Source organism: Bos indicus, chromosome 6, assembly GCF_029378745.1.
Source record: "Bos indicus isolate NIAB-ARS_2022 breed Sahiwal x Tharparkar chromosome 6, NIAB-ARS_B.indTharparkar_mat_pri_1.0, whole genome shotgun sequence".
In the NCBI taxonomy this organism is placed as follows: domain Eukaryota; kingdom Metazoa; phylum Chordata; class Mammalia; order Artiodactyla; family Bovidae; genus Bos; species Bos indicus.
The window spans coordinates 116,254,865-116,277,305 of NC_091765.1; the positions used below are offsets into that span (position 1 = coordinate 116,254,865).

Here is a 22,441-nt window from a genome sequence, read left to right on the forward strand (position 1 = left end):
ATCTTGAATATCAGAATAACTATTAAAGAAACTAAACAGATAATAAAAAGAACCAACGCCAGCCCTTCTTCCAGAGAAGGGACAAGGCACCAAACTCAGGCATGTTCACAAGCAAAGCTAACCAAGCCTTTAGGGAACATGTTTTAGGGAAGATCACGCTGTTGACAGGATTTGTGTCTTTAACCTTCATGGTGACCTCTGACACTTGCTCACCTGGCTGCCCTGGTCTCACAGAGGCAGGGAGGCTCCGTGGCTGTGTGTGGCTCTCCCCTGTGGCTCCCGGGCTTCTCCTGAGTTGCAGTGCACGGGCTGAGCTGCCCTGCGGCAGGCGGGGTCCTCGACCAGGGATCAAACCCATGTCCCCTGCACTGGAAGGTGGATTCTCAACCACTGGACCACTAGGGTAGTATCAGAACATTCTATAATTTTTTTTCCTCTAAAAACAAAACTTGTACCAGATATAATTTGCACAATAATATGCACTAATCTTAAGAATATTGTTTGACGAATTTCTATGAACGTATGTGTGCAATTACCACCCAGATCAATAAACAGGGCGTGCTCACCATCCCCCAAAGCTCCTCTTCTGTGTCAGCCCCTCCCCTTCCTCCAGGCAATCACCACTGTGATGACCATGGATTATTCAATTTCTCTTCAAGCTCAGGAAATCATGGAGGACTGCAGCTTCTCCTGCTCTTCCCCTCAACACACGCCTAGCTGTTGTGCGTGTCAGTAGTTCTCTCTTCTAAGGCAGCACGGAATTACGGAGCTTCATGGCTTGTTCATCCATTCTCTTACTGATACCCTTTGGGTGGAAAGGTTATTTCCAATTTGAGACGATTATGAATAAAGGTACTATAAACATTCCGGTACTAGACTTAACATTTACAAGTATGGGGTCAACTGATGCCCCAAAGTTGAATAAAATCTCAGGTCTCGGTCCCTATTTCCAGACTGCTAGTCTAAAGTGAAGTTGCTCAGTCGTGTCCGACTCTCTGCGACCCCATGGACTGTAGCCTACCAGGCTCCTCTGTCCATGGGATTTTCCAGGCAATAGTACTAGAGTGGACTGCCATTTCCTTCTCCAGGGGATCTTCCCAACCCAGGGATTGAACCTAGGTCTCCCGCATTGTACAGACGCTTTACCATCTGAGCCACCAGGGAAGTCTAAAAAGACAGCTTATTTTGAAATCTCAATTTCTGGTTCTTACCAGTACTGAGGGACTTTCTGAGACGTGCTCTTCTGTCCTCAGCCAGCATTTGGCATTTGCAAAGAGACTGAGCGCTAGCACAGTGCTGGGTGCTGGTGAGCCAGGAGAGGAGACCCAAAGCTGTCCCAGGCATGCCCAGCGCAGCGAGAGTGTCTCCTGGGCACAGCAGGGGCTGGAGGGAGGCAGTGACCAAGCCTTCTGCACAGCCTCGGACACTTCCCAGAACAGACTTCCTGGAACAGGAAGGAAGAAGAAGACTTTGCCAGGCAGGACAGAAAAGCCCAGGGGCATGAACTGGTGTGACCCACAGCTGCTATGCACAAGGAGAGGAGAGCAGGCCAGTGGTCAGGCAGGACCCTCTGGGCCATGATGAACTAAGGCATTTGGATGTGACCCGGGATGAAGCTCCAGGGCCAAATTTTAAACAGGAGATTATTAAAGAGAACAACTCTGTGTTTTAGAAAGAGTGTTCTAGCAGCCTTGGGGATTATAAAAGAGAAAAAACTCTGAAAGTAGAGACCAGCTAGGAAACCACTGCCCTCAGTCAACTTAAGAGGTGTAGAGAATCATCTAAGGGGGTACTGGGAGAAGACACAAATGAAAAATGAACAAGACAAATAATAAAGCTCAAGAATAAATGAGATTCAAGGACCTCCTGCACGTGGGGACTCAGGAAGAGAACGCCGAAGAATGAGACAAGGAGCCAGGTTCGAGGTCAACTAAATGATCACAGGTGCAATGTGTCAGCTCATCATCAAGGTTCTGGACATAACAAACCTACAACCACAACCACCATGATTATTTACTGAGCACTTTCTAAGTACCAAGCACTCTACCACATTAATCCACGCAGCCCTCCCGCCAACACTGTGAAGGAGGGCTGTTCGAAGTCCCAGCTCTGAAGAACAGGAGAATGAGGTCTAGGCCGAGCTTGGGTAGCGCCCAGAGAGAACTGAGCGCGCTGCCTGGATGCTGCAAACCCCCACTAATGCTACCTGTTCTCAGCTATCAACCATCAGGCTCTGCGATCAAACCTGAACATGCCTTAAGCCCTCCGTATCAAGCCAGTCCTTTAGTTTTCAGCACAAATTTCACCTTCTCTTTTTTGAAATTACCAAATTGCCCCCCTTAATCTCCAACTGTCGACTAAGTGCCAATTATATGGCCAGCACAGAAAGGGATAAACAATAAAAGTAAGAGTTTGTCCTGTTCTTACAACAGATGACAATTTAGCCGAGAACCACTGGCTACCCCGTGCTGTGAGCTCCAAGTTCCAGATTCCCAGCGGGCAGAGAGTGCCTCTGAGCTGGAAGACCAGAGACACGGACAAGGAGGATGAAGGTAAAATGGCCCTGAAAGGAGGAAAGAACCAAACGAGAAAATAAGAAGAGCCTGCTGCACAGAAAGTTTGAACAGTAAGCATACAAGAGCATGTCCAAACCAATTTCTGGAATTGGAAGGTATATAAGCTACTTATAGAAACTCCTTGCAACCAAAAACCCTGATGAGGAAGCTTCAGCAAGAGATAGCATTAATGATAAAAGGTATATCAACTATACGTCAGGTGCTAAACAAACCTGTAGATAAAACTACAACCTGAAACCTCAACAGAATTGCTATCAGTTCAGTTGAGTTCAGTCACTCAGTTGTGTCCGACTCTGCGACCCCATGGGCTGCAGCACTCCAGGCCTACCTGTCCATCACCAACTCCCGTACACATGACCAAAATCCACGTTTAATGTTCATATCATATCCTCCTCCCTGCGCGTTTATAAGGTTAATTTCTGCAAGAAGACAAAATAGAGTTAGTCTCCTAAAAGCATGATGTGAAACAATTTCAGCTTCTCATTCGAAACAATTAAAGGCCATCAGCTGCTTCACAAATGTCCCGCACGGGGAAAAATGCTGAGTTTCCAAAGAATCGGTGACTTCCGTACTTTCCTATATGAATAACATGCTCATTTCATACCTCCTCAGGGTGAGCCTGGCATAGTGACACACACACAGTTCTTTCCAATGAGACATCATCTGCCGACACTCCTGAGAAAGGTGAAAAGATCTCAACAAACCTGAGGCCAAAAAAAGAAAAGAGACTGATTTTACTTGAAATAAATCTAAGAAATGACTGGACTGACAACACTGCAGTTCCCAGGGCCAACATGTGACTGCAGGCTCCGTCCACTCATTTCAGAAGTTAATCTCCTAATACGGAGCCAGAGGAACTAACGGAGGAGTAAGCAACCATGAACAGACAAGTGTCCAAGAAAGTACTTTCTGAGAAATACTCTACAAGCTCCTAAAGCAAATAAACAGTTTCCAACTTGGGTAAACAACCCTAAATCATAACCAACATGCAGCACTTAATATTCGCATCTTTCTGACATTTCCGATTCAACTTCTCTAAGCATTAACCACACTGACGTAGCGACTCCTTTACCACAGGAGGAAACACTCCTGCTGCTGGGGGCAGGCCTCCTCAGAGTTATAAAACCACAAGTTCAGAGTTGCGGGAACAAACTTAATACAAATTCCTTAAGCAATTATCAACATGGTCCTAGGCTTTATGGCAGAAAACAGTGGTTTTATGTTATTTAGCATTTATAGCACACTTACATGTGCCTCCTTACCTAAGCTCTACAGCACTGTAAGGCAGTCTGTTTGGTACAATATTCTCTATTGTACAATATTCTCTATTCATTCATTATACCCAGATATAAAAGCAGAGCAGAAAGAAAACAGGTTTAGCCTCAGTCAGATCTGATTTCCATGGAGCATGGTCCACTTCTACGATCAGTGTTGAGTTCAGAGTGAGGGGCGCCAGATGACAATCAACACCCCATCTTACTCAGGACTCCCCACGGCCTGAACAGCAAAGCAGGACCCGGCTTCTCCCTACCCGTCTTCCGTTCTACGCAGAGGGGTTCAAGTGAGCACACAAAAATATTGAGGTCTTGATTTTCAACTCCTAATACAGCAAACACTTTACATAACAAAGTTCACTACGTCTGAACTCAGAATCCCTCCGTTGTAACCCCTAATTCTCTGCATCACTCACTGTGACTTCAAGAATTTCCTGCACAGTGTTTCTGATGCAGTCTCCAAGGTGTGAAAAACCATGCACATTTTAATCAAGATCTTTCTTCTTGAAAGGCTGAGGATACAAATGGGAAGGAGGTGGCTTAAAAAGAGAACTCCCCAAGTCTGATATTCCAGTTTAATTTCTCTTACACAATGTTAAGCACTAATCACAAGATGAACTGATTGATGCTTCTCAGCAGCATCACAGGTCACCAGGACTTAGCCAACATGTGCACCCAGGACTGGAACTCTGAAGCCCTGGGAGACAGAACACAAAATACTTCTTCCAGATTGTATTAAATACACATCCTTAGGAGGGCACTTACTCTGTTGCCAGCACAAAGATGAAGCGGCTGACCCCACACCGAATCCCTAAGAGCAAAGGGGCTGAAGAACTATGGGTGGGCTCTGCCTCCAGCTCTCCCATCTCTCCAGGAGCAGCAGAGGGGTCACCTCCCCAGAGAACTATATTCCTAGGGTCAGCAAGCAGAAGGGCTGGCCCAACTGCTGCTTCTACATGGCGACCAGCATGAATTCTTCCTAATGTGTTCAATCTCTCCCTAAAGATTTAGCCCTAAGCCGGGCTAAAACCCACTCTACACAAGTCTGGACACCATCAAACCTCAAACCCAAGAAGAGATGCTATGGTAACAGTCCCCCGCTCTTGCCTGGGAAATCTCATGGACAGAGGAGCCTGGCAGGCTACAGTCCACCGGGTCGCAGAAGAGTCGGACACGACTGAGAGACTGAACAACAACAATAGACACTTAAGGGAAGGGTCTCCCAGGGTGGTTCACAGAATTCTCTTCGGGGGCCCTTTGAAGACCACAAAGGCACGGTTCTTTGCCGCTGGCTTTACTGGTTGGTCTGGCCTCCTCTCTTGGGGACAGATCACACTGCTAGCCCGACGCTGAAGCCACACTGCGTCCCGAGGTTCCGGAAGGAGGGCAGGACAGGGGATCAAGAGCAGACTGACTGGAGAAGCGCGCGGGCTTCCTTCACGCGGGTCCCGAGGCGGCGCCGAAAGGCGACGGAGCAGCTTAGGCGTTAGGTGCCCGGGCTGACCACTCGCTGACCGCGCACTCCAGAGAGTCAGGCTGCGCGGGCCCGGGGGTCCCGATTCCGCGGAAAATCCGGGGGCCGCGGCAGGGTCGGTGTTCCCGGCAGGGCTGGGGCTGCACGGGCTCAGGACCCGGGCGGGGTCGGGGCGCCGCTGTGCACCCACCTTGGCGCGCTCTCAGCAGCATCGTGTTGGCCAAGAAGTTCTCGAGCTCCATAGACGACCGCCGTCGTCTTCGCCGCCGCCGCCGCCGCCGCCGCCGCCGTCGCCTGGCTCTCTCGGCGGGAGGAGGCGAGGGCGAGGCGGGGGCCAACCGCGGGGCGGCCCCCGAGCATCGCTCGCCCGACTCCGCGTCGGGTCCCGCCCCGGGCCGCCGCTCCTGCACCTGCTGCTTCTGCCACGGCCCCGGCCACGGCCACGGCCACGGCCACCACCCTTGCCGCCGCCTCTGGGTCCGCTTTCGACGCCGACGCCGCTTCGTACGCTGAGGGCGCCCGGCCGCCTTGCCTCCGGGGCCGGGGGCTGCGGCCGCGGAGCTAGAGGGCCGGTTCCCCGCGGTCACCGCCGCCGCGCCGTGGCACAGGCTTCCGGCCCCATCGCCCTGAGAGCTGTTCACTGGCCGGGGCACGGCCCCCGGCGGCGACGGCTACTGCCGCCGCCGCCGCCGCCGCCGCCACCTACTAGCACAGCGGCCGGCTTCCCGCCAACGGCTCTCCAGACGAGGGAGCCAGAGCGCCCTGAGGCGGGGGTGGCGCCTCGCGGGCCACGACCGCTCCCAGAAGGCCCCGCGCGGGGCGGAGGTGCTGGGCGCGAGCGCGGCCTGCTGGGAGTTGTAGTCGCTCGGCCTGTGGGCGAGAAGGCTGCGCGGGGGCGTGGCAGTATTTTACCCAACGTTCCTACTTCTCGCTGCCTCAGTGATCGCGAGATGCGGGCGGCTGTCTCAGACTGCGAAGCCGCACGTGTCTGCTGAGGGAACCCGAGCCGCGGCCGCCTTCTCTTCCTCGTCCGCACCCTGAGGTGTGGCGTGTGTCGTCATGGGGAAGGCCAGGTCCGCCGCGCGCGGGAAGGCCTCTGCGGCCCCGGCGGGCGCGTTGGGGGGCCGGGCGAGGCCGAACCCCAACCCATTCGAGGTGAAAGTAAACCGGCAGAAGTTCCAGGTTCTGGGCAGGAAGACGCGCCACGACGTGGGCCTGCCCGGGGTGTCGCGCGCGCGGGCCCTTCAGAAGGTCAGCGGGGAGCCGGGCCTTCCGGGGAGGGGGCGTCCTCCGAGGGGTCCCCTGCCCTGCCTGCCAGCCCGGACCAGCCGCGCGGCCCTGCTGTCCCGACCCCCTGCGGCAGCGCGCGGGCGACGGTGCTGGTTCCCCTTGTGTACATAGGATGTGCCAATGGTACCTACCTCCTGGGCGGGCGGCTGGAAGGGTGGGACGCGTCCCCTGAGAGAGCCCTCAGGACAGCCCGGCGCAGTTAGACGCCGTGTGTGCGTCGTGTGTCGGCTGGAGTGTGTGCACCTTCTTGCCTCTGCTTCTGCGTGTGATGGGGCGACATCGCCCTGCAGAACCGCTGTCGCTCCTTGGAGCCCCAGCGCACAGGTCCAGCCTCCTCTGACATAGCTAATCACTTATGTGCCGCCCTGGTCACCGTGGGGCCCGCTTAACCGCCTTCCTTGAGACTGAGCTCTGCTGGTTTAAGGATAAGGGATTACACAGGCTGCTCAGTAGATGCTTGGTGAAGGAATGCATCAACATAGGACTTCCCTGGTGGGCTCACACGGTAATAATCCACCTGCAGTGCGGGAGACCCGTGTGCGAGCCCTGGGTCGGGAAGATCCTCTGGAGAAGGAAATGGCAACCCACTCCTGTACTCTTGCCTGGAAAATCCCATGGACCGAGGAGCCTGGTGGGCTACAGTCCATGGGGTCGCAAAGAGTCAGCACGACTGAGCAACTTCACTTTTGAAGCACAGGACTGTCCTTTGCAAGGTAACTGAAATGCTAACCTTTTTGGAAAACCTCACAGCCATCCCTTTTCTTGTGCTCACTGTCCCAGACTATTCTGTACTTTCAGATTCCATTCTGCTGGCATTCTCTATGTAGCTTCTGAGACATGCTCACTGGGTGGTTTTAACTATTTATTGTCATCCTGAGGAGGAGACATTAGTAGGTTAGTGAAAAAATTAAGGCACGGAAAGGACAAGTAAATTTCCTACAGTCACACATTTGGTAAGGGCTAGGGTGTGCACTGGGTTTAAACACCTGGGAAAGCTTGGCACGCCACTGAGCGCTCTTGTTTAGGCTCTGTTCTGGCAGGTGAAGGGGTAAAGGAGTAACCCCTGACCCTGTCTTCATGGGCTCATAAACTGTGCTGTCCCAGTGTGCGATCCGACTGATCTTTGAATGGAATCAAACATCATCCTGACTTGAAGGAACTGGCAGTAGTGGAAGACAAGACAGTCTTACCGCTGACTCCGCCATGCCCCCACCACACACCTCAGGGCAGGCTGGGGCAGGGTGGGGGCAGCAGGAGCTCCAGAACAGACAGATGTGTCTTCCCTACTTAAGCCTCAGTGTCCTGTTTTCTCCTTAGGAGACTGAGGTAGGAACTGCCATTCTCTCCTTTTCAGATGAGGCTGTAGGCGCCTCCCGGAGCCCGCACTGGGAGGCGGTGCTGCGGTGGGGTCCTAAGTCCTCACTCTTGTCTCCACCTCCTGGGCAACACGTGCGTGTCCACGAATGACCCAGAGAGCACTGTGAGTTTTGGTTTGGGAGCTCAGCGGTAACGAATCTGTTTGCAATGCAGCAGATGCGGGTTTGATCCAGGATCTTCCCTTCTCATGGAGGAGGAAATGGCAACCCACTCCAGTATTCTTGTCTTGAGAATCCCATAGAGGAGCCTGGCGGGCTACACTCCGTGGGGTCTCAGAGAGTCAGATGTGACTGAAGCAACAGCACACACACACAGATTTTAGCAATCAGTTCAGTTCAGTTGCTCAGTCGAGTCCAGCTCTTTGGGACTCCATGAATCACAGCACACCAGGCCTCCCTGTCGACCATATATACAGATACTGGCACGTATATGAACATAACCAGCCAAAGACAGGCAATGCTGCCGCAGTCTCTGTAATTGATGGTGGTGGTGGTGTTGACATAAAGAGCTACTCAGCTCCTGGGTCCCTGGCTTCTCTTTCTCTCAGCTACCAACCTCAACTCATCTGTCTGCTTCACCTGGCAGAGTGACCTCTGAGCACTCGTTTGTTCTGCTCTTTTCTGGTTGCTGTTGTTTTGCTGTAACCTTGGGTGTTAGGCACAAGGTACCAGCACTCCCTAGCGAATCCCCTGGGTTCCTGGTCTCTTGACTCCATTGTCTGGCAGTTTCCCCTCAGTAATTGAGATCAGTTTTTGTAGCCAATAGATTGGCCTTTCTTGGACTGTTAGTTTCAGTGGCCTGAGGCATAAAAAATGGTGTCTTCCAGTTCATTAGACCCGTCAGTGTGTCCCATTGCGGAAGTGGCTCCATTCTGGGGACCCAGATTGCCAAGCATCAGAGCTCAGAGTTGCCAGGACCAGTGAGAGACAGTTCTGTGATCTGCTTTTCAGCGCACCCAGACTCTGCTGAAGGAGTACAAGGAAAGGGATAAGTCCAACGTGTTCCGAGATAAACGCTTTGGGGAGTACAACAGCAGCATCAGCCCGGAGGAGAAGATGATGAAGAGGTTTGCTCTGGAGCAGCAGGTAGGGGAGACGGGGGAGGGTCCCCTGCTGTCTCCTTGCCCAGAAGTCAGGAGGAGGAGGCCAGTCCCCCTCGTTCAGTTACGCTTCTGTGGGTGACAGCGGGGAATCATGAATGGTGTGGCTCGCCTGGCTAGGCCTAAGGGGAAGCAGCCTTCTGCACACACCAGCTGGGCGGAGAGATGCCTCAGCCAGAGTGCACAGCAGTGACGCATCCTGGAGGGGGTCCGAGTGTGGTGGTGAGGTCCTAGTGCCATTTCCCAGCGCCTTAGATGGGCCGGTTGATTTATTTACCTTCTGTAGGTTCTGTTTCTGTCTGAATCATTGCTCAAATGACCCAGAATCATCTTAAAGCAGCATTGACGCATTGCACAAAAATGAAAAAAGTAATTTTTTTAAAACTTTAAATGAATATGGAAATTTTAGGAGATGGACTTTTTTTCTGTCCTGTTAGCGACAACATGAAAAAAAAAGCATCTACAACCTAAATGAAGATGAAGAATTAACTCATTACGGCCAGTCTTTGGCGGATATCGAAAAGCACAACGACATCGTCGATAGTGACAGCGACACTGAGGGCCGGGGAGCGCTGTCAGGTGAGGCCCGGGCACCCGCGTGCTCTGCTCCAGGACGCTCTTCCTGCCATTCCTGCCCAGACTCCGAGAAAATGCAGCTGCAGACCTTTCAAAAGGTGTATGCGTCCATAAGATATACAGACTTCTGTAAGCTGAGAAGGCACTTCTGTATGCTTTCTCTTGTTCGAACTTTACCCCCGCTTATTTTACCCATGAGCTCAGAGAATTGGGGAGATTGTCCATCCGTTGTAGGTAAAACCCACCGTGCTAATCCCTGGACAGCACTTCTGTGCAAACCCACTCTGCTTTGCTACCACTGAGTCATTGGTTCTGACCAAGTGTGTTCCAGGACAGTGTTTATCTAGTTCTCTTAGGCTTTGTTTACTCCAGAACCAATTGTGGCAGTTTTGTGGAGAAAGGAACATTGAGCTGCTTATTTATAGGTAGTAATGAAGGAGATATACATTGAACTGAGTTAACATTGACATGCAGCTGAACTGAGTTCGGAGTCAGCTCGGGTCTGATCATCTTGGGCCCTTCTATAAGGTCGGGGTCGTGTCACTAGGATTTCACCCTTGTAGATTAAAATACCCTCTGTTCAGCATCTTCAGAAAAGCTGCTGCTTCCTGGTGTGTGGAAAGCCAACACATTAAACCCATGACCGCCTTTTGGTTTGTGGGTGACGCGGGGGCAGGAGGCCTGGGAATGAGGGTGGCCCGTGGATCATCCACAGTACCAGGAGGTGGGCACGACTGCTGAGGCTCTGTGGTTGAGAGAGAACGTAGTTCATCTCGAGAGCCTTTCGTTTTGCACTTTCTGTTGTTCAGAGCTCTTCACACTTCACTGTTAACGCACACTCACCTGCACTGTGGGTGAAGGGCCCGTACGTTTGATGGCATGACCTTTATCACATAGTCGGCAGCCCCCCGCCATGTTGCTTCGAGGAGCTGTGGTGTCAGGTGGCTGGGGAAAGTGAGCGTCCAGCTCCAGGTGTTGGTCCTGGGGACTCAGCTGTTCCTTTGAGGCTTCCTGTCCTAAGCTCATCAAAATCTAAGTAACTTGTACGAGAAAAGCCTGTTAACTTCTAAAAATATATTTACTGTACCTTTAACAATGAACCATTAGGAAACATTCTGTTTTGTTCAACTACATAATACATGTTCTCCTTGCTTAGGAGAATTCCATCTTAAAAGTCAACTCAAATTTTCTAATTAAATCCTGTACTAAGTGTGCCAACAGATTTTATTTTTCCTTTGAGAATCCTTTCTGGGATCTTTCATGTCCTAGCACCTTGTTTATAAATTTTTATTTTCAGAAAACATTGTGAACAATCTTGAGTTAGTAGAGCACTACGTGACTGTGGTTTCTAATGTGCAGAGCATTCTGGGAAGCAGAGGAACCAGTCAGTCACTGATCCCTTATAATGTGCAGAGCATTCTGGGAAGCAGAGGAACCAGTCACTGACCCATTCTTGTGTCTCTGGGCTTTCTCAGAGGGGCTCGTCTGGTTTAAGTGCCGCTGTACCTATGATCTCAGTGACCACCCAGTGAGAATTTCCTCTTGAATGTGGAATGGGTTCTCAGGACCGAGCTCGGAGAAACACTGGCAGAGCAACTGCAAAACCCGCTTCTGGGGGGGCCTGGGCTTCACGGGGTTCTCTGCTCCATTTGCAGCCGAGTTGACCGCGACGCACTTCGGAGGCGGAAGCGGGCCGGTCCCCGGGAAGGCCGCCCAGCAGCCCAGCGGGGGCGAGGAGCCACCCAAGTCCCGCAGGGAGCTGATTGAGGAGCTCATCGCCAGGTCCAAGCAGGAGAAGGTGAGCAGCTTCCTTCGTGCCAGGGCAGCTCTGCCCTGGGACTCAGCGCTGGGACGCCCCCGCCTTTTCTCGCTGGGCGGTTTTAGGTTGTATTAAAACTTTCTGTGAATGTAATGAAAGTGGTCGCTTGCCTAGGAGCACAGGATGCGTGGTAACGCCATCGGGCAGGTACCCTGATGGTTTCTTGTGTTTGGGAGTTTGATTTGGGGGATGGGTGTTTTGAGTTGGTTTTGGCGCATATCAGGAGTCGAGGAACAGCCTCACAGCAGGGACTTGGTTCTGCCTGGTGGGCTCCTGAGAGGCTCCTTTCTCATGGTCTGTTTGAGTCGGCAAGGTGGGTGTTGGCTGAGCGGTTGTCCAGTGGGGCCTGGACACCGACAGTAATGGGGTGTGTTCCATCTGTGTTTTTTCCCCAGAGGGAGAGACAGGCTCAACGGGAAGATGCCCTTGAACTCACAGAGAAGCTAGACCAAGACTGGAAAGAAATCCAGGCTCTCCTGGCCTGCAAGACGCCCAAGTCTGAGAGTAGAGGCGGAAAGGAGAAGCCCAAGGTGGGGCGGACACGTCTCGCTTGGCCTGGCCTCGAGCCATGCACTTATTCCACAGATAAGGGGGAGCCGGGCATCTGCTCTCCTTTCCAGGACCTGAGTGTTTTGTTGAACTTTGATATTGAGGTAGCTGATGTGTGTTCCGTTGGGGTGGAAGTAAAGTGGAAGTTATTTCAATATTTACTCCAGAAAAATGACACTAAAGAAAATGGTGGTTTCTTGGTATCAGGAAGACTTGGGGTGGGGGAAGACCTTCAGGGGGTATCGGAATTTTAGTGTAAGTGTTGAAAAAGCTGCCATCTTCTGAGTCACTGGTTTCTAAGAAATAGTAGTATTTCACCAGCCTCCCCTGTGGCCATCTGCACATCTGTGCGTCGACCTCCCTGTTCTTTCCTCAGGACCCCGTTTGGGGACTTAATGCCTAAATGGGCAAGGGTTAGTTTTCTTAAAGCAGATGTATTTGGAGAAGAATTTTTGTATGTGGCCCAGAAGTGTCTGCCAGGCCTGACCAGGACCAGTCACACAAGCAGAAAGACTCAGGACACAGTTTGGCCTCTTCCATAGCAGCGCCCAGCCACGGTCGGCACGTGTGCGGAGCTAATCGTGCACGTCTTTTCTATTTAAAAAAAATTCTTCTGTCTGCCCTAGCCTGATGCATATGACATGATGGTTCGTGAGCTCGGCTTTGAAATGAAAGCGCAGCCCTCTAACAGGATGAAAACGGAGGAGGAGCTGGCCAGGGAGGAGCAGGAGCGTCTCAGACGCCTGGAGGTACTGGCGCGGCTGGGGGCACTGCCCTGGGAAGCCTTTTATCAGTGGGCTCTTTATAGCCTACGGATAAGTTTCTGTTTGTTTACTGTGGTGATGAGGGTGATGGTTTAGTCCATAAGTCCGACTGTTGTGACCCCGTGGGCTGACCCCGTGGACTGCAGCCCTCCAAGCTCCTCTGTCCATGGGATTCTCCAGGCAAGAATACTGGAGTGGGTTGCCACACCCTCCTCCAAGGATCTTCTGACCGAGGGATGGAACCGGGTCTCCTGCACTGCAGGCAGATTCTTTACCAACTTAGCTATGAGGGAAGCCCTGAAATACTGTTTTACTATATTTTTGACTATAAGCAAAAAAAAAAAAAAAAGCAGATAATACCCAGTATAACAAAAATGACATTTTTTCCTAATTCATTTACCTCAAAACAGCTGCTGGCGATACAGTGCACTCCTGTCTCACGTTTTTCTCTTAAAAGTTTTTTAAATTTTCCGTATGTTACAAACAAACACAAAATAGAGGCTTGCTCCTGCGCTTCTGGCTGTTCCTGCTCCCGCTGGGGGCCGCCTGCGGTGTTTGCCGCCGGTGCTCAGGTGTAGACGGAGCCGGCCACTTGTGTCAGGCCTCAGCGTGGGTTGGGCTCCTGTCCTGGGGTCTGGCGGCGAGTGAAGTTCACTCCGGTTGGCGGGTGTCACTTGGTCAGAGAAACCTCAGTCTAACAGGGTTTTTCCTTCCTTGTGCCAGAAGTATTTCTGCTGCGATACTTGTTTTTATTTTTGTTAAATAAGTGTTCCATACGATGCGTGCCGAGGGCTGCCTGTCTGGCTGAAGACAGAAAGCAGAGGGCAGGCCTGATGCAGCTGCGAGGCCGGGGGCGCCGGGCGGCCTGCATCCCTGCCCGGCGCGCGCTCAGCAGCAACCCTCCTCCTGCTCAGGCCGAGAGGCTCCGGAGGATGCTCGGGAGAGACGAGGATGCGCACAGCAAGAGACCAAAGCACCTGTCGGCCGACGACCTGAACGACGGCTTCGTGCTGGACACAGATGACCGGCGCTTGCTTTCTTACAAAGTGAGGTGTTTGCCTTCTTTCCTGGTTTTCATTTAAAGCGGCAGATTTTCTGGTTTCTCACCTAATAGCTTTACCACAGACGGAAACTGTCTTTCTAGAAACAGCTAGCTTTTCTGCCCAGAGTCCTGGTGGCAGGGACCGCAGAGCGCGGGTCCCAGGCCTTGAGCCCACGGACGCGCAGCGGTCTCGAAAGGGTGGGAGAGGCCCGGTGCCCCCAGGCCCCTAGCCCTCGGGCACAGCCACAGCCATACTGGCTGCTGTACCAGAGTACTGATGTGTCTGGTGTCCGCGCTCTGTTCGCAGGATGGGAAGATGAACGTCGAGGAGGAGCCAAGTGGGGACTCCAGTGGTGGGGAGAGCGGAGAGGAAGAAGAGGAGAAGGGTGAAGGCTGGAGCGAGGGGGGCCCGGAGGACAGTGACAGCCCGGACGGCCACTCAGACCTGGAGTCTGACGCCGACAGCGAGGACGCCCGCAGCGCCGACGGCCTTGTGGGCCGGGAGTCTGACGCCGACGGTGTGGAAGTGCGCGCGCAGCTCCAGGGGGATCAGCGTCCAAGCCCTGGAGAGCGGCTGCCAAGGGACGACCGGGCGGCAGCCAGGGCCCAGCTGCCCTACACCTTCGCAGGTTGGCAGACCCCTGGCGTTGAGGTTTCCGAGTAGCGGGGGGACCTGGCGAGGCTGCCCGGCTGGGCTGTGTTAGCAAGGGGGCGGGGCCAACCCGGCCACACCCCCACCCTGCCTGTCTGTGCCAGCCTGGCTCGCAGACAGACTCGGTCATCCTTCTCCACAGCGTCCCCCGGGCCTGACCCCAGGGCTCCGGGCGGCCTCTTGGCCGTTGTGTGACTCCACAGTGCTGAGGGCTGCCAGGGGAATCTGTCCTCCGGGGGGATCTGTTGGAACTCGTGATACTCACATAAGAAGAGGGTTTCTATGATACGGGCGGAACTGTCTCCGTGGGGGAAGCAAACGGAGTTCTGTTGCTTAGTTTGTGTTCAGTATTCATGTTTGTGTTACCGGAAATGTGAGTAGTTCTCATTTTACAAGATAAGTGTGGAGCGTGTTTTGTGCTTTTTGTTTGTTATTTTGATAGTTCCCGAATCCTGTGAGGAACTGAAGTCTTTACTGTCCGGAAAATCAATGGAAGACCAGCTTTTGGTTGTGGAGAGAATTCAGAAATGCAACCACCCAAGCCTCGCAGTGGGGAACAAAGCAAAGCTGGAAGTACGCTGGCTGTCCCCCTGCGGCACCAGGAGTGGGCAGAGGCCTGGCAGCCACGGCACCGACGGCCACCGAGCGCTCGCCGTATTCGCGGCCGGCTACTTTCCATGGGGGCGGGCCAGCAAGCGGGGCCTGGATGGGTGTCGGCTCCGGGTCCGTGGCAGGCCCAGGGGTGTGAGGGGAGCCCCGGGGGTGTGAGGGGAGCCCCGGCACTACCCACCATGAGTCTACCCCGCACGAGGGTTCCGGGGAGTGGATGCTGGGCGTGCGCCTGTCCTCTCCCAGTAAAGCCGCTCCCTGACCACAGCGGGGCTGGTCACGTTCTCCATCCAGGAGTCTGGTGTTGCCTCCCGGCCGAGGGAGCCACACCCGGGCCCTGCACGCCCCACCCTGCAGCCTGCCTCCCATCTTGCACCCATCCTTGCAGCCCTCGACACCGCCGGCCATTCGAGGGTGTGGGGGCGGGTGTCCTGGGTGGGGCTCTCTGGGCTCGCCCTGGGCGCTGACCTACCCTGTTCCTGCAGAAACTGTTTGGCTTCCTTCTGGAATACATTGGAGACCTGGCTGTAAGCGACCCGCCAGACCTCGGCGTCATCGACAAGCTGGTTGTGTGAGTGAAAATTGGGGGTTATCTGGAACCAGGGGCCAAGTTGAACAAATTCTGTGCCATTTAGTGAAGTCGTAAAGTGGCTTCGGCATCGGGGAGGCCGCCTTGGCCCTGCACCCGCAGCGAGCTCCGGCCCTCAGTCCTGTCCGCGTGTTCCCCACCGCCCTGGACGGGGGTGTTTTAAATGCCGAACAAATGGGCCTGTGACAGCTGCGCCCCTTCAGGCTTGTTCGGAGTATTTGCTGGCTCATGTGTTTCGTTCGCTGTCTGCTCCTGCCCTCGTGGGAGCTCTGGGCTGGGTCTACACCCTGTACTAAAGGGCCCCTGCGGGCAGAGCTACTGGCTCCGGGGCCCTGTTGGCTGGAGCAGGATGCAGTGGCCAGGGTGCTGAGTCGGGGGCGGGGGGTGATGACAGCAGACACCCCAGGCCAGCCTGGGCTGCACGCCCTCCCCTGTGCAGCCTCTGCCCCCAGGAGAGCTGGCGAGGCATCCGTGGGTTCAGGACACACGGGACCTGCTCCACGGGCTATGACTTGTGCAGACGGGACTCATTCTGCCACCACTGCCAGAAAGTCACAACCAGGATTCTAGGAAAAGGTGAAAATGAGTCCAGATTATCACAGACACTATTGGAAAAGTTCCTGGGTCACCAGCACGGCCTGTCAGGCGTAAGAGTCAGGGCTTCCGGCTCCAACGTGGTAGGCAGCTGACGCCACAGCAGAATGGTGAACGTGAGGTTTCTTATCTTTGTTCCCTGCAGACATCCTCCCTGACCTGTGTTTCTGATTAACAGGCCATTGTATGACCTTTGCCAGATGTTTCCTGAGTCTGCAAGTGACGCTGTGAAATTTGTCCTCCGAGACGCCATGCACGAGATGGAAGGGACCGTTGAGACCACAGGCCGGGCGGCCTTCCCAGGCCTGGACGTGGTGAGCGGGGGCTTGCGGACATCGGCCGTCCTGTGCGGTGTCCTGGCACGGAGGGGTGGGGGCTTCTAGGGGGTGTGTGCCCAGCGCCTCCAGGGCCATCCGGGGATCGCACGGGACCAGGCCTGGGAGGAGTGCTGACCGTTAACAGTGAGCTGCCGTGTGCTTGGAACAGAGTTCCTGGTTTGCTTTCTCTGTGAACAGAGCCGTTCACACTGGGCGCGTGTTTTTCTGAGGACGCTTTGACGGCTCTGAGGTTTCTGAGGTTTCACACACTCCAGGGCTGTTGTCCTGTCCGCTCACTGGAGGGATCCTGCTCAACTATCTCATTCTTTGCTCTCTGGGTTGAAAATGAGCTAACGGTGCTGGCAGGAACCTGCGAGTCCAGGCTTCATGTTGGTGGTTAACAGGCTTCTCAAGCAGGGGCCTGAGCCAGGGTCCGTGGCTTCAGCCCTCCTGGAAGCCGCGGCCCCTTCCCTGTGGAGCCGTGTCCGAGCGGACCCAGCTGGCCTCCCTGCAGCGACTTCCTGCGGGGCAGGCCGGCATTAGCCGGCCACCTGGGCTTCACCCCAGTCCCCATCTGGGCTCGCGGGCCGGGCCTTCCCCACTGCGGGCAGGAGCAGTGGCTGCAGTGCTCCATGACCTGTAGGCTGGCGTGAGGGTTTAGGAGTTGATGTCACCGAACCAAATGGGTCCACGCTTGTCCTATGCTCGCAGAGCCAGTGAGCGGTTGTGGGTCCTGGGGAAGGACAGCACAGCCTTTACTGCAGGCGCCGGACAGGGATGGGCTGCTCATGCTCAAGAGACCCAGACTCCCGATGGGTTTCTGGGGAGGGGTTTAAAGGCAACTTTGAGGTGAGGGTCGCGGCTGTGTGACCAGCTCGTGGCCTTTCTGCTGACTGGTTGGTGGCGAGCCTGAGGTGTCAGCCTCTGCTTCCCGCCTGTCTGGGGCCTAGTGTCCTGGCAGCGTGGGTCACTGTCCCCAGCGAGTGGGGTCTGCTTCTGTGATCAGCACAGAGGCGCACAGCAGGCTGTCCTGTGCGTCCCTCCTCTAATCTGGGTGGTGGCCTGCTTCTCCAGCTCATTTACTTGAAAATTGCTGGGATGTTGTTCCCAACCTCTGACTTCTGGCACCCGGTCATCACGCCTGCGCTGCTGTGCTTGAGCCAGCTGCTCACCAAGGTACGTCAGACAGTCCCCATCAGAGCCTGCTCCCCTTGGAGTGTGCAAGGGCCGTGACTGAACAAAACCCCCCTGCAAGGGCCTGCTAACACAGCAGGCCGGCAGTGCCCCTCCCAGAGCCCCTGGACAGGGTGACAGGGCGTGGCATCAGGCCGGCGGTGCCCCTCCCAGGGCCCCTGGACAGGGTGACAGGGCGCAGCATCCTGTCAGACCCCTGCTGGCTTTAAGAGTCCAAACTGTTCCTTCTCCTCGATGGGCATGTGGTCGGTGCCCGCTTACCGTGGGGGTTATAACTGGTTCCCCACGAGCGGTGGACCTCGTGGTCACAGAGCCCCGTCTCCGGGGCCCCTCGTCCACCTCTGCTCCACCGCGGAGGCCAGAGTCCTGGGGAAGCTGGGTGCCTGCCAGCAGGCGTTCCGGAACATTCCTGACCAGCCCTGCACTCCTCGCCAGTGCCCTGTGCGGTCACTGCAAGACGCTGTCAAGGGGCTCTTCGTGTGCTGCGTGTTCCTGGACTATGTGGCTCTGTCCCAGAGGTTCATTCCTGAGCTCATCAATTTTCTCGCTGGGATTCTTCACATGGCAACTCCAAACAAGCAGAGCCAAGGTGAGTTGGTTCCAGGAAGCTTTTTCAAGTATATTGTGCTTCAGAAATTTAAAGTCTTGGGAAATAATTCACAGTCAAAAAAGTAGAAAGCTCAGAGCGTGGGAAAGTTAGAAGACAAAAGCGCTGTCGTCCAGAGCAGCCTTTCCGCTCGTGCGGACGCACGCACACAGCCTCACTGTGAAGTCAGGATCACACTGGGCGTGCTGTGCACAGTAGCCGCTCTCCACGTGGCACAAGTGAGCCGAGTGCGGGTAAAGGACCCCCAGGTGGCAGACTCTGCGCCAGAAACGCTCGAGCGTGGTGTTCCGGGTCGGTCGTGAGTGGAAGCAGTGTTGGGGGTGGGGATGGAATAATGGTTACGGTTTATCGAGCCTTTCACTTGTTTCATATGGTTAGACGCCATCCTGCCCCCGCCCGGCCGGCTCTCCTGAGGGGCCCCTCACCCTCCTCTGCTTTTCCTTGGTCTGTCGCTTCTTGCTGATGCTCAGTCCAGCGTGCCCACGAGGGCAGGGACTGCCGCGCTTGGACTTGGCCCAGGTGCCCCTGCCAGAGCTGCCCCTCATCTCTGGTGGTAAACACAGTGCATGCTTGTCCAGTGAACTTCTGCAGGCTTCACCCTGCAGAGCCTGCCTGCAGCCCGTGATCTCAGGCCGTCTCTCCCTGTCCCACCCGGAACCCAGGTTACACTCTGGTGCACCCTTTCAGAGCACTTGGGAAGAACTCGGAGTTGCTTTTGGTTTCTGATGAGGAGGACATGGCCACGTGGCAGAGGAGAAGCCTCCCCCTCCAGTGGGCAGGCGGCCTGAAAGCCCAGACTGAGACGGAGGCCAATCACACCAGGTACATGCAGGCCCGGGGCTGTGGGCTGTGGCACCAGCCTGGACTTCAGAGGCCAGGCCAGGAGCCGGACAGCACCCAGCACCGTGAAGATGCCCTGCGTTACCGCTGCTCACTGGGTTTATCTGTGGGAAATCCTCAGGGTTCCGCAGAAAGCTATTAGATCTAACAAATGAGTTCAGCAAAGTGAGGTTTATTTAAGATGAGGGCTTCAGCCGTCATAGTGAGTGAGTCAGTTTTCCTGGGTCTCTCCCATGTATGTGGGTTGTTCAACTTGATACCAAGGTGGAGCCACTCTTCTCAGTTGTCACTGCGTGTCCCGAAGCCTTCTTCCTGCTCGGGAACACAGGATGTCATCTTCAGCTCCTGCCGTCCCCCGCGGCCGCTGCTCAGGGCACGTGTCTGACCTGGAGGCCCTTGGCCCGCGTGGGGGAGGCCTCCACCTCCAGGGAGCTGCTGGCTCTGGGTGATGGGGCCACTCTCGTCCTGCAGGCTGTCCTGCCTGGCCCTGTGTCTGGCTCTGGTGAGGCGCTGTGTGCTCGCCTATGGCACCCTGCCCTCCTTCCACGACATTGCGCGGCCCCTCCGAGCCCTCCTGACGGAGCACCTGGCCACCCGCTGCTGCCCGCCCACGCTCCAGGTGAGGCCAAGTCTGGGTGCGGGCAGGTGGGCAGGTGTTTCCGCTCAGAGGCTCCAGGGGGCTGCCCCTCGCCACATGCTCCCAACAGCCAGAGCCCCCGGCCAGCGGGGTTCTGCGCCTGCCGCTGTGCGACAAGCAGCTGGGAGAGGAGCCCTCCTGGCCCGGGAGCGCCCGCGTGTGAGTGGGGTCGGTCCCCATTGTGCGCTCCCCACGGGCCACCCCGCTGTCAGGCTCCTTGGGGGACAGGGTTCAGTTCTGTTGCTCTATGGGTCTCAGTGGGCCTGAGGTCCCAGCAGGCCACGCACTGAGGCCGCCATGGCCCACAGCCCCGAGGGGCTCAGGGAAGGGGCGGCGGGAGGGCCGAGCACCGGCCCATGGGTGGGCCGCCTGAGTGAGCTTCTCGGCGTCGCAGGAGCTGAGTCGGAGCGTTCTGACAGAGATGGAAAACCAGCCGAGGCACTATCGGCCACTGGTCTGCGAGAAGAGCAAGCCGGTGCCGCTGAAACTGTTTACCCCCCGGCTCGTCAAAGTGTGAGTGCCGAGGGCCCAGCACCCCAGCCTGGGGAGGCCGGGGGTTTGGGGGGGCCCGGGCGCCAGGACGGCCTCCTGCATCGGTCTCTGCACCCTTAGCCTGGAGTTCGGCAGGAAGCAGGGCAGCACCAGGGAGGAGCAGGAGCGGCGGAGGCTGATACACAAGCACAAGCGGGAGTTCAAAGGCGCCGTCAGGGAGATCCGCAAGGACAACCAGTTCCTGGCCCGCATGCGGCTCTCGGAGATCATGGAGCGGTGAGCGGGGCGGGCGGGGCGGGCACTCTGATGGGGGGAGGCCGGGCCCTCCCGCAACCCCGATGCCAGCGCCCCGTGGCCAGGCCAGGGCGGAGGGCAGCCTGGGGGTATGTCCCACTCACTTGTCCTCCACGTGTCCTGGACTGAGTCACCAACCCCACGTGGATCTCACTTGCTGGTTCAGATGTGAAAAAGGGCAAGATGTTCCCCAAAAAGTAATCAAAAGGTGGGTTTTTTTTTTAAGGGATGCGGAAAGAAAACGAAAAGTGAAGCAACTTTTTAACAGCCTGGCCACACAGGAGGGTGAATGGAAGGCTCTGAAGAGGAAGAAGTTCAAAAAATAAATTATATGTTATAAAAAGACAAGGAGATACTGTATACTGAACACCGAGGGGCTGCTGTATGAAACGCAGAGTTTTCTCCTGTACTTCGTTCCTGTTAAAAGCCTCTCCTGACGAACTGCACTTGTGGAAGTGGGACCAGGCCTCCACGGGAGCAGCGTGCCGATAGACTGCGTGGTTACACAGTCTGGGCGTGGTTACAGACAGTCCTGAGCTCCATCATGGGGCTCGGGGCGGCGGGGTCCTGGCCAGCATCTCTGCTCAATCAGGCACACGCGCCTCTGTGTGCGATTTGCTGTGGTAGTTATAACGTTACCTGATTTTCAGTTATCAGTGAAACAAGTGTGCACACAGTTTGGAAGTCAAAAAAGAAAGAAGTCACCTGTTTCCTGGCACCCAGCAGCTGTGATTGGTGTCACCCTAATCCAGCCTTGGGTGGCTGACCACTGGGGAAGGTGGAAGGGGTTGGGCTGTGTCTGTAAGGACACAGGAGCTGCCTGCCAACCCTTGTGGCCCTGGGGCTGCAGCCTTGCACAGAATGCTGCCTCCCTGCCCGCCCCAGTCCCCCAGGGTCCTGGCTCCCCTCGTGGCCCCAGGGCACGTGGCGGAGGCCTTGGAGCTATAGATGGCCCTAGAACTCACATCGGAGTCTGTCCCTGAGGTCACGAGCCACAGAAGTGACCACGAGAGATCTGAGGATCAATCGGCCAGACTGGGCATGTGCAAGATGAGACAGAGGGTGACCAATTCAGACCTCCCCAGCGGAGGCTGGTGGGAGTCGAGTGATTTGTGGAGCTGTAGGCAGTGCTGGGGCCAGAGCGCCCCCTGGGAGCAGGCGGAGGGGACGGGACGGCCTCAGCAGATAAGCCTGCGTCCTCTCCGCTGTCCCCCCAGGATTGTTCCCGTAGGTGTCCGCCAGGTGGGCGACTCCACAGATGTCAGGCCCTGGTGGGTGTCGGGGCCACGAATGGGGCTGGCTTCTCGCTGTGTAGCCGGCCGGCTATACAGCCTCAAGGTTCCACCTCATGTAAACTTGCACTGCTGTCGCTGCTATTTCACTGGGCGCCGCTGGGTGCCCAGGTGCTGCTGCCGAGTTCTGTGGGGAGGGGGAGCGGCCCCAGCTCCGGGTTCCGTGTCACCCTGCATCCCCACCTCGGCCCGTCCCGGGCTTCTGCACCCCGTTGCAGGCCTTGCCCTGGAAAAGGTTAGTACCAGGCAGAATGCCCGCCTCAGCCCTGCCTCCTCGGGCCGAGGGGGAGCCTAAGAAGCTGGTGGTGACAGCAGCTGTGACCGCCTGGCCAGGCGCTAGAGAGGGCTGCTCTGAGAGCCAAACGCTCGGCCGCTTCCCCAGCCACCTCAGCGCCGCCGCCACGCCTCAGCCGCGCCTGCTCCTCGGGGAAAGCGGACTGGTACTCAAGGGGAACAGCTGTACGCCGGGCAAAGGGACTGCCGT

General features: G+C 55.8%; 2 protein-coding genes and 1 long non-coding RNA gene across 17 annotated transcripts in view; 1 reads left to right on the forward strand and 2 right to left on the reverse strand.

Moving 5' to 3' along the window:
* GRK4 (G protein-coupled receptor kinase 4) overlaps positions 1 to 6,083 on the reverse strand; it is a 57,360-nt gene extending 51,277 nt beyond the window's left edge. For 5 of the 11 annotated variants that reach the window (XM_070790944.1, XM_070790942.1, XM_070790940.1 and 2 more), the window contains exon 1: positions 214 to 6,083. In XM_070790944.1, coding sequence (XP_070647045.1) covers positions 214 to 358 — 145 coding nt within the window. In that variant the 5' untranslated portion in view covers positions 359 to 6,083. The remainder of the gene's footprint in view (positions 1 to 213) is intronic. The other 6 variants (XM_070790935.1, XM_070790937.1, XM_070790936.1 and 3 more) reach the window with 6 other exon arrangements.
* Positions 6,084 to 6,239: 156 nt separating this feature from the next.
* NOP14 (NOP14 nucleolar protein) lies at positions 6,240 to 21,383 on the forward strand. Of its 5 annotated transcripts, XM_070790930.1 has the most exons (19): positions 6,447 to 6,575; positions 7,138 to 7,327; positions 8,942 to 9,076; positions 9,528 to 9,669; positions 11,322 to 11,464; positions 11,881 to 12,015; positions 12,661 to 12,783; positions 13,713 to 13,844; positions 14,148 to 14,469; positions 14,935 to 15,215; positions 15,587 to 15,672; positions 16,463 to 16,598; positions 17,676 to 17,777; positions 18,231 to 18,384; positions 19,065 to 19,224; positions 19,714 to 19,861; positions 20,274 to 20,392; positions 20,492 to 20,647; positions 20,892 to 21,383. In XM_070790930.1, the coding sequence occupies exons 3-19, from the start codon at positions 9,047 to 9,049 to the stop codon at positions 20,989 to 20,991; spliced, it is 2,469 nt and encodes an 822-aa protein (XP_070647031.1). In that variant the 5' UTR covers positions 6,447 to 6,575; positions 7,138 to 7,327; positions 8,942 to 9,046; the 3' UTR covers positions 20,992 to 21,383. The 5 variants fall into 5 exon arrangements, 3 of the variants coding, with proteins under 3 accessions (XP_070647030.1, XP_019818780.2, XP_070647031.1); XM_070790929.1 differs by lacking the exon at positions 7,138 to 7,327 and having other exon boundaries at positions 6,240 to 6,575; XM_019963221.2 differs by lacking the exon at positions 7,138 to 7,327 and having other exon boundaries at positions 6,240 to 6,575; positions 14,935 to 15,065.
* Positions 19,399 to 19,765, reverse strand: LOC109560742 (uncharacterized). The gene is made up of 2 exons (XR_002180985.2): positions 19,629 to 19,765; positions 19,399 to 19,554 (listed from the first exon to the last, which is right to left on the reverse strand). It is a non-coding gene; the product is annotated as an uncharacterized lncRNA (long non-coding RNA).
* Positions 21,384 to 22,441: the final 1,058 nt, after the last annotated feature.

Coding starts and splice junctions, on each gene's coding strand:
- NOP14 (XM_070790929.1), top strand. CDS start 6,384: ATGGGGAAGGCCAGGTCCGCCGCGCGCGGGAAGGCCTCTGCGGCCCCG. Junction 11,465..11,880: donor CCAGGTCCAAGCAGGAGAAG/GTGAGCAGCTTC, acceptor TTTTTTCCCCAG/AGGGAGAGACAGGCTCAACG. Junction 12,016..12,660: donor GCGGAAAGGAGAAGCCCAAG/GTGGGGCGGACA, acceptor TGTCTGCCCTAG/CCTGATGCATATGACATGAT.